Source organism: Heterobasidion irregulare (genome assembly GCF_000320585.1).
Source record: "Heterobasidion irregulare TC 32-1 unplaced genomic scaffold scaffold_11, whole genome shotgun sequence".
In the NCBI taxonomy this organism is placed as follows: domain Eukaryota; kingdom Fungi; phylum Basidiomycota; class Agaricomycetes; order Russulales; family Bondarzewiaceae; genus Heterobasidion; species Heterobasidion irregulare.
Genome location: NW_009258207.1, coordinates 1680004 through 1693907, shown reverse-complemented (window position 1 = coordinate 1693907; position 13904 = coordinate 1680004). Strand labels below are relative to the sequence as shown.

Genomic DNA, 13904 nt, shown 5'->3' with positions numbered 1-13904 from the left:
CAATCAGGTTTTTTTTGATGATGTCATGGATGAAATGATATCGGATATTAATGTGTTTTGTGCAGGAGTGGAAAGCATCATTCTTGGTGAGGGAGATAGCAAATAGATTATTGCCAAATAGAATGGTTGGCACAGTCAAGGGGGAGAGTAAATTACTCAGAAGCATGTGAATCCATAGTGCTTCTTTTGTCGCATGAGCAAGTGCAGCATACTCGGCTTTGGTGCTCGACTGAGCAACAATGGTCTGTTTCTTAGAAGACCAAGAAACGGAACCACCATCAAACAGAAAAACATATCCCGAGATTGAGCATCAGTGTTCCTGACCTCCATAATCTGCATCCGAGAATCCTTCAATACCTTGCTGTTCCTTTCCAAATGTCAACCACAGCTCCCATGTTCCCTTCAAATACCTCAACAGTCACTTTGTGGCTTCCCAATGAGCACGTCCTGAATTTTGCATGAATTGCGAAAGGTATGATACCGCAAAACAAATGTCTGGTCAAGCAGCAATAGCGGCATACATAGCCAATCCAATGAGTTCCTGATAGGAGACATTACACATTTTGGCATACTGCTGCAGTGTAGATGGGGACTGTAATGCAGAGAGATGGGTGTTTGGATCCATAGGAGTAGACAGTGGATCGGCAGATTTGAGATTAAAACGTGATACTGAGAAGCCAATGGATCTCGCCCAAGTCAGTTATCTCAAAGGCATTATTCAGAGCAGCTTTCATAGCCAGGATTCCATCAATGGTATCGGAGAAGATTGACAGATCATCCACAGAGACTGAAATAATGGAGATTCCGGCCGAGTCTGGCTTGTAAAACACCCCATGTTCAACAGGACATACCACAAATCCCATTTTGAGGAATGCATGGCTGAGTTTTTGATACCATCAATGACTGGGCCATTTTAGACCATAGATAGTCTTAAAAAGATGACAGACCTTGGCCTGGAGACTGGGAGAGATGTACACAGGAGGCTGCTTTATGTAGATCACCTTTTCAAGGTCCCCATTGAGGAAAGTGTTTTTGACATCCATCTGGTGGATCTCCCAGTCAAATTGGGCAGCAAGAGTGAGCAGAATTTGGATAGTTGTGAGTTTTGCAACCAGTGTGAAGGTGTCACCATAGTCGAGTCTGGGGACTTGAGTGAAGCCTTGCGCAACGAGGCGTGCCTTGTATTTGACAATCTCACCTGATGCGCCCCATTTGAGCTTGAAAACCCACTTGGAACCAATGACGTTTGCATTGGGCGGCCTGTCAACGAGAGTCCAGGTTTTGAGCTTGTACATGCAAGCAAGCTCATCTTTGATCACGGCGTCCCAACTTGGCCAGTCTGGTTGTTGCTGGGCTTCTTCAACATTGTGTGGCTCCAATCCCTCCATCATCTCTGCTCCCATGGCCTACTCAATGCCTTCCTATTTTCTCCTTACTATCTCCACCTCCTCAAGCTCTATTTGTTCCTTGTCAACATCCTTCACGAACACCTCCAGTGCTCCAGCTTATAGCACGTTAGCCACAGCACCCACAGACGTGTCATCAGCCTTGAGAGTGGCGCGCATGCTGCATGGAACAACTGGCATGTGCACGCTGCTGGTCATTGTTCCTTCTCCACACTCAAGACTCCGGATGTAATTGGAGGGTTTGGGAGTACAGCGGGGATGCGTCGTTTTGATGCTGGGGGGGGGGGGGGGGGGAGTCAGAGTGCTTGGCAATGAGTTCAGGTATGTTTGCGTTGTTTGCAGCACTAGTGTCTGGCTGTGCTTGAGCTGTGTCATTGTACTGACTGTCTGAGGGATTTTCAGGTCTTTCCTGCTCATTCTTGAGCTGCGATGCGTTAGCGGTGCTCAATGACGATGCATCCAGGGTCTGAGGTGCACTTGCATGGCCTGCGGCCTGCACGGGCTTTTCTGGCGCTTGTACATTCGCGTTCGGGTTGTCGATCTTGTCAACAATGACTTCTGGTAAAGGTGAGTCGTCCCGGCAAATGTTGTGCTCAACGCTGATCCTCTATTTTGTTGGCCAATACACCAAGATGCCTTTGCTTTCAGCGTTATGGCCAACAAAGTGTCCTTTGTCAGCTTGTGCATCAAGCTTGCTCTACCCCTCGATTTTCACCCACACCCGGTATCCTATACGTAGAGATTGCTCAGATCCAGCTTTGTGCTGTGGACTTTCTCATATGGTGTCATACCTGCCAAGCTCCTTGACCCAGTCCGATTCCAGAGCCAGACAGCGTGTGATATGGCCGCGCTCCACAGAGACTTCAGGAGGCCTGACGCTATCAACAGTGCACAGCCACGTTTGACAATGGTATGTAGAAAATGTTCTGCTTTTCCATTTTGGGCTAACGAATCATGAACAGTCTTTTCATGGATTGTTCCATCATTTTTGAGGTGTGTTTTAAATTCATTTGAGGTGTACTCCCCTCCGCAATCCATGTGTAATGTGCCAACCTGAGTGACTCCATGATGGCCTTTTAAGAAAGCCTCATGCTGCACATAGTAACAAAAAGCCTTGCTCTTAGACCGTAAGAGTTTGAGGACAATCTCCTGCAAGTAGTCATCCATGATGGGCATTGTGTACCAATAACCAGTGAGAGAGTTTATGGGTGCTGGACCCCATAAGTTGGAGTGTAGTAACTAGCCATAGTGGGATGCTCATGCACGCATACATTCCTTTAGGAATGAGATCCGCATCATCTTGGCCTGTACATAGGCTATGCATAGCTCATGGTCGATGGAGTGGTTGTCGAGGGTGATACCTTTGACTAGGCCATTAGTTATGAGTTTCTTTGCCGATTCAAGTGAGATGTGATTGAGTCTTTGGTGTAGCTCCTTTGCTGATAGCATGAGGTTGGCGGAAGCTTCTTCCTCTTCCCCCTTGCATATTATCAGGGGAGAAGTCTCGGCCAGTTGTGCAGAACTTAAAAGTGTGTGATTGACCACTTTGTACAGGTTATTTGTGCGAGGGATGCGCACAACAATGCGATTCGAAGGATCACTGATCTGGCAGATCCCATGTCATAAGTGGATGGAGTAACCAGCTTTGTCAATGTGACTAGCCGAAATCAGGGTGATGGTGATGGATGGTGCATATAACACATTAAATAGGCAGACAGTGGTATTCCTGTTCCCATTTGGAAGTAGTATGGTGATGGTACCATGTCCAGTAGCCATGAAGGTGCATTTATCGGCAGCATGAATTATTTTTGGCAGGATGCTGACAATCAGAGAATTCCTTGCGATAGGGAGACATATGGTGGCTCACACCAGTGTTAAGACATTGTATGCAAGTTGTGGGCGAAGCTGTAGGGTCTGCAAGCAAAGCAGTGATGAGCGCGCCACCTCTCTAAGTGCCGGGACCCCGTTTTTTGCTATTTTACAAGCGCTGACCTCAGGGAATACCCCAGACACCGCCGGGTGGCCCCGCAGCCCAGAGCAATTCCCTCTGATGCCCACTACGACCTCAGCATTACAGTATCTGATGTGGTCTTATCTCATACCCCTCAGTCATCGCCTCGCATCATCTCACTCAGCCCCCATGCATATCGCACAATGACCTCGAGCCTGCTGCACCCGCAAGGACCTTGCCAAGCTCTTGCCATATGCCTTGCAAGCATCAACCACACGGACTGCACCGCGAGCAGCTCCGCGATATGATATTACAGAGAGCTTTATTGCATGCGCTTATTGGGTAGTACAGGTCCTGTGATCCATTGCTCTTCCATCTTCCTAGAGTTTGCCTCATCTCACCACTACACATCTTTACTAAATATCGCTTTGTCTCTCGACCGCGGCACAACAGAACCTCGCGGTCTGCAAGTACCTCTGCATGTGGTTTTTCTTTATCTTTCTATGTTATGGTCTTGACGTGATATCAGTTTACTTTACCTTACGAGTTCGCATTTACTATACTCACTTTGACTTACTATAAATACCTGCCTACAACACTGCAATACACCAGTTTCAAACACCCCTCTGTTTAGAGCTCAACTTCGCACGAAGATCTCGCTCATATTGCATCGCCCCGATATCGCACTCGCTCGATTTAGCACTCGTCGCCTTCATCACCGCTATTGTCAGGGCCTTCGTCGCTGCCCTTGAAGTTGCCTCAGTCACTCGCGCCTTGGCCCACAGTCCACCACTTCGTCTCACATGAGAGTATTCTCGCGTGACCTTGCATCACCTCGCTAGATATCTCGATAGCTCGTAGTACGTATATCGCGCCCCATCTCACAACTTATAAGGGTCCCTCGATATTTGTAGTGAAGTCAGCTCCCCGCCTACCCTGTGTTTAGTGGTGTGTTTTGTGTTGTGTTTTCGCACGCAGAGCCATCACAAGCGCATCAACGTGTCTCATGCCCCATCTTGCAACTTACAAGGGTCTCTCGATATTAGTAGTAAAGTCAGCTCCCCACCTACCCTGTGTTTAGTAGTGTGTTTTGTGTTGTGTTTTTGCATGCAGAGCCATTACAAGTGCATCAGCAGTTAAAGTCAAAAGATGCCAAGAACCCAAATTTGGGGTCATCCTCCTCAACAAAAGCTATGTTTCCCGAGCCTGCATTATGCGCTTTCTTGTGTTCACCTGGTCGATGCATGCTTGCTAGCCACTGTCCTTCCTTCCCTCCACCAGGTCGGAAGCAGTCAGCAGCAATGTGGTTGGTTAGTCCATAGTTGTTACACTTCTTGCCACTCAATGACTCATTGGCCTTCTTTCCCCTCTTCCCCTTTCCTTTCTTGAAACCCCCTTGCGAGTAAAGGGCCATCTTGTTAAATGGGGCCTTTTTTTTGAGTCAGGTTTGGATGGATCTTCAATCATACTCCTGTGTGATATGTTGGAGTGTTCTATGAGGGATAAGTTTCTGCGAGCTAAGCGATGCAGAAGTAGTGATCACTGATATCACGGACTGGTAGGATTTTGGAAGGGAGGATAGGATTATGGCAACAAAATCATCATTGCTGAGAGCATAGCCCATTCTGGTAAGTTGGTTTTGAAGTCTGAAAAGGCTATCGAGATGAGTGTGCATGTCACTATTTTCGATGCATTGAGTGTCGTGGATACGGTGTCAAACATCAATTTTAACCATCTTCCCCCGCTTTTCCGCAAGATCACAGAGTGCTGTCCAGACTTCTTTGGTGGTCATTTTCTCCTTGATTCAATTAAGGATAGAGTCAGGAATAGTAGAGTAGATTTGCTGCTTAATGGCAGCCTCGCGCTGATTGTACTTATCAACTTTTTCGATTACTTTATCATATGCATTGATGACCTCAGTTTTTGCATCTGCTGGAGGAAGGGCTGGCTCCGTTGGTTGCTGAGAAGCACCAGCCAGATGTTGTGACAAGCCAACCTTTGATTCAATGGCTGTCTTTACTCTATCTTTGTAGATTGGCCAGTTTGACAGATCTTTTGAGAGCTTTGTGATAGTTGTGACGGTAATTGAGTTGGTGAGCGACATGGCAGGGTCTGTAGGGCCCATAACCTGTAAAAATATGGGCTAGAAGGTAATATCTCAGCGTCTATTAGAACACTAGAAAGGCTATACAACATCTACCTAAAAGGTAATATCTATTCCAAAGTATGGTAAGTGTCAATTTGAGAGTATGTAATAGAAGTGGGCTCACCTCAGCATCTATTAGAACACTGAGGGAAGCCTGCACTGGCCACACTCGTAGTACAAGTATGGTGGCTGAGAACTGTATAGGATCTCAGTAATACCCAAGCCAATGAGAAGTGAGTTAAGTAATATGTAAGAAATAGGTTATTTGCCTTAATTCAACAGGCCACTGCTGTTAACTTCCGTGATCCATATAATGATACACCAGTAAAGGCTCTGATACAAGTGTGGAGGCCTCCAACCTGGAGGCCCCAAATTTCTCGTCCTTTGCCCATCTCTGCCATGTTTCCTACGGGAATATGATGAAAGGATGGAGCTTACTTGCATGAACATGAGTGTACCTTGGCACCAGCTTCCCACTACACCGCAGCCTTTGAAAGGTCACATCAACTAAAAGCCAAATGCTAGGGAAAGTGCAGGATTCTAACATCCTTGCTGCGCACATCTGCTGTCTGGTCCTAAATCATGCACCCACCGGCAAATATAGAGTGCGGTTCTTCCCACACAAAGAGACCAACTGCACATAGTGTAATGCACTGCAAACATGCCTGCACATTATCTTTAGGTGCACACACTATCAACGACCCCCCTCCCTCACAGAGGCATGGTTTTGAGCAGTGGTCAACCCTGTCCCACTAATAGTCAAATTCCTCAAGGACAATCCATCTGCTTTCATGTTCCCAGATGCTCTGCTCAATGCGGAGGACTTAATGGCTATGCTGTTGAATGCTTGAGACTGTACACTCATCTCACTACCCACCAGAATCCGCTTACTGGCAGACATGCATTAATCCTCTCACTGAGGGGATTCACCCGGGCCTTAATTGAGCCATTCACAGCCTAGATTACTAAACCTATCGGCCTTATGCCCCTTACTTACACACCGCCACTGGCTTGCACTGCACGGAATATAAATACTTGACCGAAAAAAAAAAGATACAATTGCGGAAGTGGCGGTAAATTATAGTAGATTATCAGAAATCATGTAATTTACTTAAAATTCCCTGCTACTTTTGTTTTGTAAATTACAGAAAGTTTCAAACAGTAAATTTGGGTCTCAGACTAAGCACTGTAAATTACCAGTCACTTTCGGGACAAATCAGAATTCCCGCAACACTACTCTCAATCAACGGAGTATGAGCGAATTATGTGTGATCATGTGATTTCAGTTGCTCCTCACACCCAGCCCATCAGCTGTGATGTCTGTCCCGATCAGCTCGAATCCAACTGACACGCACCGCATAATCTGTCGGACTATCGATGAGTGGCTTGACCTCTATGGAATGAGCCCCCCTAAGCCGAATCGCGTCCGTGCTTTCGATAAAGTACCACCAACACTCCAGTGCGTAGTGATCTCTTATCTCCATCTTTCCGCAGGAAGTATTCATATAGGCCCTATAGGCCCCTTGCAGATGACCCTCACCGTTGTCTCTTTGAACGACAATGCCAGGGGTATAACGATAGAGCTAGTCAAAGCATTGACAGTGTGGCCAAGGTGATACAATCACACAACATGCACGAAATACAATCTCTCGAGGTTTCGGAGAATTGAAAGGCAAGTGTACAGCAATTTCCCAGATCAGAGCTTATAATGTGATATTTACTACAGGATGCTGTCTCAAATGAGTCTATGAACGCTACGACAGCGCTGTTACGGACAGTGCTGTGTCAGCATGTAGACAGGGTGCACAGTGCGTGGCCCAGCATCCCTGTACTATTGTATAGGCCGAGGTCACATTTTGCGACTATACCTTATCCAAAGCCAAATCTAACTCTCCACGAGTTGCAGGATTCGCACATGACTTTGTACAGTGTTGAGTGGACCATCTTCAAGATTTTGTGCAAGGGAAATGGTGGCGTGACCGGATACAGCGCGTTCGGCCCAAAACTTGTCTATGATGCTCTCTTACCAACAATCTATCATCAGATTCAAGGCTGCAGAGTATTCAGGTCTGTTGTAGGAGTATTTTGTGAACACAACCTTACGATGTCGTCTTCAGGTCAGCTCCTACTGTATTTCCATCTTACTCCGCCGATTATGGCTCTTCTGTCTGTCTTGACGTTGTCTGTCAACCCTCAGTGAACAACCATCTCAACCATCTCCCTGATGGATATGTACCGATCCTATTTGCCGCTCATCATATCGATACTCCATGCATTTGAAATATCAGAGATATCGTACGTTCGTCCGGGACCACCGGAGCTCATGCCAGACAGAAGGCGAGGCCTCGTAAAGCTGGCGAAAAAATATCAGCCTTCGTTACAACTGCTTGTTATGCACTTGACGAAGAAATATCGAATCGATGATTATCAATTGCGCTCCGACTGGAATGTAAGCAATCGCCCACGCTGTTCAAGGAAGCAATCAACTAACATGCCATACCAGCCAATCATTGGCAAGAAAGATCCTGCATGGTCGAGACCTCATACTCCGGAGAAGTATTTTCCCTTCGGCATGAATTACTCCCAAATCGATTGCATCATCTACACCTTCTTCCCGCGCTATGAAGTCACATCCTTTGGGCGGGTGGAGTGGGGATTTTGTTGCTACGAGACATGTGATTCGTGAACCACTGACAGAATCGACCCATTGCATCGCGTTCATTTGGTCAACACTTTTCTCAGATTCAACGCCATACTGCTGAGCTTGCCAAGATTTTCCAGGATGCCTCGTTTTCATTAGGGGATACAGGACGTCTCTGATGCCTTCATACAGACCTCCAAGGATCTGGATACGTGTGTAAAGAGAGAGATGATAAGGCGGTGGCATCGGTACTCAATCTGAGTTAAACGTATGGCAAAGTGCTCACCTATGGAGACAACCCAGAACACGGTGATAGCAAACCATACTATCCGCTGACTGTATTCGATGATCTTGATCATTTGTTTGTCGAGAACGTTTTCCTACGCGTTCAAGATATTTACTTCTTCGCACCAGCTCCTGATATATCTGAGGCGCGCATGCACGAACACGGATATTTCTACTGCCTCCTACAACCTTATCAGTAACTTGAAAATTTTGACCTCGAAAAAGTACTGCTCACACTCTCAATGAATGCGAATATGAACCACATACACACATATTAAAAGATACATTGTACATATTTTGATATAAAGCAATTACAGCCCGTTTGGCATCTTGAGAGAATCACTACGTTCTGCCTGATCACCGAGGCTTTGCGTGTGATGCTTGACGTCTGCCCTTCCGCTCATCTCATGAGATTCGGCCTCTATATCGATGAAAACCTGTAGCAGTTGATATCATCAGTCTAATAAATAACTTCAAAGATACCGCTTGGGGCTTGCCTCTGTGCGCATCTGTGATGGTACAGAAAATGATAAATCGGTTGGCTGCTGCTCAGACAACATCATAAGCGTGAGAGCGACGCTAAGTCTCATAAACGCGTACGGTATTCCTCTTCGAGGCAGATTTCAATTGAGAGCTGCCGATGATACTGCCATTGCTCGAGTCATACTGCCACCCCTGACGGGAGTTGAGGCTGGACATCAAGGAATTGGTATAGAGCTTGGCGAGTGGAAGGTTGATCATAACGTGACTAACACAGTGTATGTCAGTGATCATCAGGAGGTATGGATGGAGGCGTGGATCTGCTCACTGCGCAGTTTGCTGAAGCAAGGGTGTTGGATTGTCGTGAGATATGTTTCTCAATCCAGGAAGAAGAAGAACGCACGAGGGAAAGATACAGTGTTAGATCCAAGATAGCGAATAAAGAGGTGAGTAGACCTGTCTGGACGGTGACTGGGAGTATAAGAGACGGTTATCAAACTTCGGGATCAAGTAAGATCGGAAAGACGCAAAGAGACTCACGGCGGATGATTTTGTTGACGGTGTCATCCGTTGACGAGAATCCGGTTCGCCGGTGCCGCTGTAAAAAAAAAAAGCCCGTCAGCCATGTTCACAGATGGCACCGATGTGAAGACCTACTAGATAGGAAACCAGAATAACACTGATGATCGTATCAGTTAGTGCGGAAGATGCCAACCAAACAATCACGATGGGACGATAGCGGGCGACTGCTGTGATCGACGACTGATCTACGAGGTTGACGATGGACAATACAGTGGCTCCAGCTGAACATCATATGTAGGCTCGAGTGGACGGGGACGATTGCTTTTTCGAAACTTACTGCAAGATATGATGGATGGGACGATCACCGCAATCATCCACCACCTTCTACCCGTAAGAACTTTCACTCTCCAAGCGTAGAACAGTTGAACCATGGTCGCGATGATACCCTTCCGTAAAGATGAGTCTAATAGTTTTTACCTGACGAGAAACGCACGATGGTCATGGGATCTGCATCGGGAAAGGCTCCGTGAGTGAGAAGGAAGCCTACAGCTCGAAAAGTCCTACTCACTCATAGTGTTCACTGGACCGGTGAAACATCGACATCAGAAATTTTCCAGATGGGACTGAATGGGCAACTTACGCCAAGTGGAAACGCCTGCCGCCGGCATGTTTCCTACGAGTCCATTCGCGGTCAATTGTATCGATCCATGTGAGACCACGTAGACGTACCGAAATTGTTGACGAGACGGTCATAGCTGTACGATATTGGAAGGACAGAGTTGGACGTTTCCACCACGATGAGCAGGGCAACCTGAGCAGAAAGGTCCATTATCGGCTGGTCCGTCTTGGCAAATGTAGGTGCCGCACCACAATCTTGATCCACATACGATCACTGGTAAGATATACGAAGTTAACATCGGCCCCCTTGATGTGCAGTCGCAGATGACTGACCGTTTGTAGGTTTGGAAGTACACAAAAGTCTGTGCGAGGAAGATACCGTATAGGATCAGATTGAAGAATGTTCCGAGGAGCATTGGCCCTTGGCTAGTAGACCGTCGTCAGAAAAGGCGACAGTCCGAATGCGCACGCTTACATTGTCCTCGCAAAGTTAGGTGTGGTAGCATCGGACATACCTCGCGACAGGATTGGCTGCTTGGTGAGATTCGCGGATAAGAAGGCGGGAAAGAACTGTGGGCGAGAAAAGAGAACAGAGCGTTCCTGGCTGGGGGGAGACCGCCCCACACTAAATATGCTCGCGTGGTTGGTGCTCCAAAGGTTTAATCAGAAACGAGACAAAGTTAGAACCTTGTAGGCAAGATCACTAGCGCACGGCTGTGTACCGTTAGATCACGAAGGGCAAGAAGAAAAAGTGATCAACTGGACGAATTTGACGTTTCAAAGGAGACCTTCGGGAGAGCCCGCTGGCATTGCTTCATCCTGTGAGCTCCGTATACATGCGCACACAGGCTCTTCTTCGTTTCCATTGGTGGGAAAGGGTGAGAGCGTCTACCGCAATTAGAATAGTCTAACGTTAGCCTGATGACTCTGCGAAGTCCGTGGATGTGGCTACCGGAGAATCCGTGATTGTGAGCGTGATGTTCTCAGTCAAACAGATAGATACCGATGGAATTTTCGAGAGAGACCTCAGTGAGTTGATGCGTTTTCAGAGGAGACTTGAAAAAGCAGGAGGATATATTGGAGCTGAACTCGATTGGCTGCTAAACGTCGGAGTTTCTATTCGCTTTTCACACTCCGCTTACACATTGTCGTCGATTGTTCTGCATTCTGATCCCTGTGTCAATCATGATACAGCGCCTGTTGGGTTTGGTGGGCCATGCTGTCGTCCTTCAATTCGACGCAGCCGAAGCACAGGTGAGCGCCTTTATCTGATGGAACTTTTCTTTCGATGTTAACTCCTCGTGTTTCCAGTGACTCTATCGCTATTGTATTCAAACAGCACCGGCTAAGGCATTCTTTTACTGTTATGGCGCAGAGTTTGCGAAGACTAAAAATGGCCGTCTCGAGATATCTGAGGATCATATCAATGTCTGCGTACTGCTGTCCTAATCAACTCGTGTATATCATAAAGAGGATCATAACCGTTCAGATTCACCACCCGTCACGTCTCCCCCAATCTTACCGCGCTACATGTCGACCTTATGGTTGACTGTAGCTGTCCTTCTGGTATCTTTGCTCCCGCATCTCTGGTATCAGCGAAAGGGAAAACACCCCTACAGCTCCCTTCCCTTTCCTCCTGGTCCCAAGCGCCTCCCATTCATAGGTAATCTGTTCAACCTACCCAGAGGCCACGATGCGTCTGTATATCGGGATTGGTCGAGAGAGTTCGGTGAGTCAACGATCTCAAATCCATTACTTGGATGATCTCAACTCTCGCTGCTCAGGCTCTGAGATCGTTCACCTCGACGTGATTGGGATGCATGCTATCGTCGTAAACTCAGCAAGGGCAGCACGTGAAATCTTCGAGAAGAGGTCCTTGTTGTATTCTGACAGGTTCAATCATGTGTATCTTCTTTGAGGATAAGTGTTGACGTGCTTGGTATCGCAGACCTTCCTTTCTGGTACTAAATAAGATGTAATGCTGGGTCGAGCTTGGTGTTGTAAACGTTCCACTAATGTTTGTCGCTTACGACCCTCAGGCTCGGCTTTCGTTGGGCCCTGGGCTTCATGCCATACGGTCGGAAATGGAGAAACGCGAGAAAGGCGTTCCACAGTTGCTTCAACTCGACTGCATCTCTGCGCTACCATCGCCTCGAACTACAAGCATCACAAGAGCTCCTGCGTCGTCTTCTGGATACTCCTCAAGCTTTTGTCGAACATGTGCGACAGTAAGCGAGCACATCATCGACGATCTCTCTCTCGGCTATTTTACTGCGATCTCACCACTGTCTCACAGCATGGCGGTAGATCTCATCCTTGAGATCACGTACGGCTCCAACATGAGATCAATGGGAGATACGGGTGACGATTATGTTATCATCGCGGAGAAGACACTGGATGCTATGCTCATTGGCAGCACACCGCACGCTGTCCTCCTCGATTCGTTCCCAATTTGTGCGCTTGCTCCTCTTCAAAAAACGTTGTCGCGATTGAGGATCGATGTTCTGTAGTGTCTAGGCTTCCAGCGTGGTTTCCGGGTGCAGGCATCAAGCGAGAAGCGACTAGGTGGAGGCCATTCGTCGAAGCTATGATGGACGTTCCGTATCGCAAGATGAAGGAGACAGTGGTAGGCACCATATCTCTGTACGTCGAATACTGTTGACAACGTACTTGTATAATTATAGAGAGATGGCACAGCACCTCCCTCTGTAGCGTCATCAATGGCTTTCGAACTTGAAAGTAAAGGTGTCCCGGAAGATATAATCAAGCAGACAACAGCATCTATGTATCTTGGTGAGTCTCTCCCTATCACTCTTCAATGGTTTCCTGGCACTCATTGCGACTTAGGGGGGGTGGACACTGTGAGTCGCAATCATGTTATGCCAGTGCATTCGTTAAGGAGGATTCTCATAGACAGTCTCCGCTCTGTCATCTTTCTTCCTGGCTATGGTCCTGTATCCAGAAGCTCAGGACAAAGCACAGAAAGAAATCGATACCGTCGTTGGCAACGAGCGATTGCCTGAATTTTCTGGCGAAGCCTCGTTACCGTACGTTGGGGCTCTTGTAAAGGAGGTTTTGCGATGGCGCCCAGTTTTGCCCCTGGGTAAGTCACACAGTTTGAGGGATGATGTGGGACCGTGCCTGACGAGATTCTTCTTTAGCAATTCCTCATCGTGCCTCATCAGACGATGAATATGAAGGATACTACATTCCCGCCGGGTCTCTCGTCATCGGGAACACCTGGTTCGTACTTTGCGTGTCTTTCTCACTGTCTCTAGTCTGATCTAGGTCGTGATGCCAGGGCAATTATGCATGACGAAAGCGTCTTCCCAGACCCAGACTGCTTCGATCCTGGACACTTTCTAGGCGCGAACGACACTTCCCCTGACTTTGCGTTTGGCTTCGGCCGACGAGTATGTCCGGGCCGATTCATGGCGTACTCGTTGCTGTGGGCGATGATAGCTTCCGTGCTCGCCACGTTCACCATCAGCAAGGCCGTCGATGAAGACGGGAATGAGATCGAAGTCTCCGACGACTATACGGAGGGCATGGCAACGTGAGTGGTTCTGCGCACCTGACATAGTCTTCAAGACGGTTTACGCAACATTTTCTTCTTAACTTCCCAGGTTTCCCCTTCCGTTTGAGTGTCGTATTGAGCCCAGATCATTAGCGGCTGCGAGTCTCGTACGGTCGACCGTGCTCTAGAGACTAGGTAGTAGGGACAAGGAAAGTTCGTGATGCTGGATAGTCCTGTAGCTGTAGGCTCTGCATAGCAACCCGTGCAGCTTCTACCATTGCTCTCGCTTTTTGATCCCGCGACGCTGATCCTATTTTTGGCAACTTCGCAACACCGCA

At 47.6% G+C, this 13904-nt stretch overlaps 5 protein-coding genes across 5 annotated transcripts; 3 read left to right on the top strand and 2 right to left on the bottom strand.

Annotated features, from left to right (window-relative positions):
• Window positions 1-1957: 1957 nt before the first annotated feature.
• HETIRDRAFT_174965 (uncharacterized protein) lies at window positions 1958-2311 on the top strand (the record flags this gene model as incomplete). Its single annotated transcript, XM_009553494.1, has 2 exons — window positions 1958-1973; window positions 2055-2311. 2 exons carry the CDS (start codon window positions 1958-1960, stop codon window positions 2309-2311), a joined length of 273 nt encoding a protein of 90 aa, XP_009551789.1.
• Window positions 2312-4486: 2175 nt separating this feature from the next.
• HETIRDRAFT_430186 (uncharacterized protein) lies at window positions 4487-6404 on the bottom strand (the record flags this gene model as incomplete). Its single annotated transcript, XM_009553493.1, has 7 exons — window positions 4487-4786; window positions 5252-5485; window positions 5628-5699; window positions 5826-5909; window positions 5942-5991; window positions 6096-6156; window positions 6219-6404. 7 exons carry the CDS (start codon window positions 6402-6404, stop codon window positions 4487-4489), a joined length of 987 nt encoding a protein of 328 aa, XP_009551788.1.
• Window positions 6405-6809: 405 nt separating this feature from the next.
• HETIRDRAFT_412062 (uncharacterized protein) lies at window positions 6810-7805 on the top strand. Its single transcript, XM_009553492.1, has 3 exons — window positions 6810-6962; window positions 7022-7175; window positions 7230-7805. Exons 1-2 carry the CDS (start codon window positions 6820-6822, stop codon window positions 7170-7172), a joined length of 294 nt encoding a protein of 97 aa, XP_009551787.1. The 5' UTR covers window positions 6810-6819; the 3' UTR covers window positions 7173-7175; window positions 7230-7805.
• A 935-nt stretch (window positions 7806-8740) lies between these two features.
• HETIRDRAFT_446619 (uncharacterized protein) lies at window positions 8741-10944 on the bottom strand (the record flags this gene model as incomplete). Its single annotated transcript, XM_009553491.1, has 14 exons — window positions 10525-10944; window positions 10383-10475; window positions 10299-10323; window positions 10161-10242; window positions 10072-10104; window positions 10000-10011; window positions 9925-9938; window positions 9769-9877; window positions 9567-9712; window positions 9450-9507; window positions 9313-9380; window positions 9238-9248; window positions 9030-9177; window positions 8741-8866 (listed from the first exon to the last, which is right to left on the bottom strand). Exons 1-14 carry the CDS (start codon window positions 10560-10562, stop codon window positions 8741-8743), a joined length of 963 nt encoding a protein of 320 aa, XP_009551786.1. The 5' UTR covers window positions 10563-10944.
• A 610-nt stretch (window positions 10945-11554) lies between these two features.
• cyp16 (cytochrome P450 monooxygenase 16) lies at window positions 11555-13842 on the top strand. Its single transcript, XM_009552911.1, has 12 exons — window positions 11555-11778; window positions 11834-11942; window positions 11998-12024; window positions 12089-12277; window positions 12346-12503; window positions 12560-12675; window positions 12734-12842; window positions 12897-12910; window positions 12963-13152; window positions 13211-13292; window positions 13351-13605; window positions 13676-13842. Exons 1-12 carry the CDS (start codon window positions 11580-11582, stop codon window positions 13752-13754), a joined length of 1527 nt encoding a protein of 508 aa, XP_009551206.1. The 5' UTR covers window positions 11555-11579; the 3' UTR covers window positions 13755-13842.
• Window positions 13843-13904: the final 62 nt, after the last annotated feature.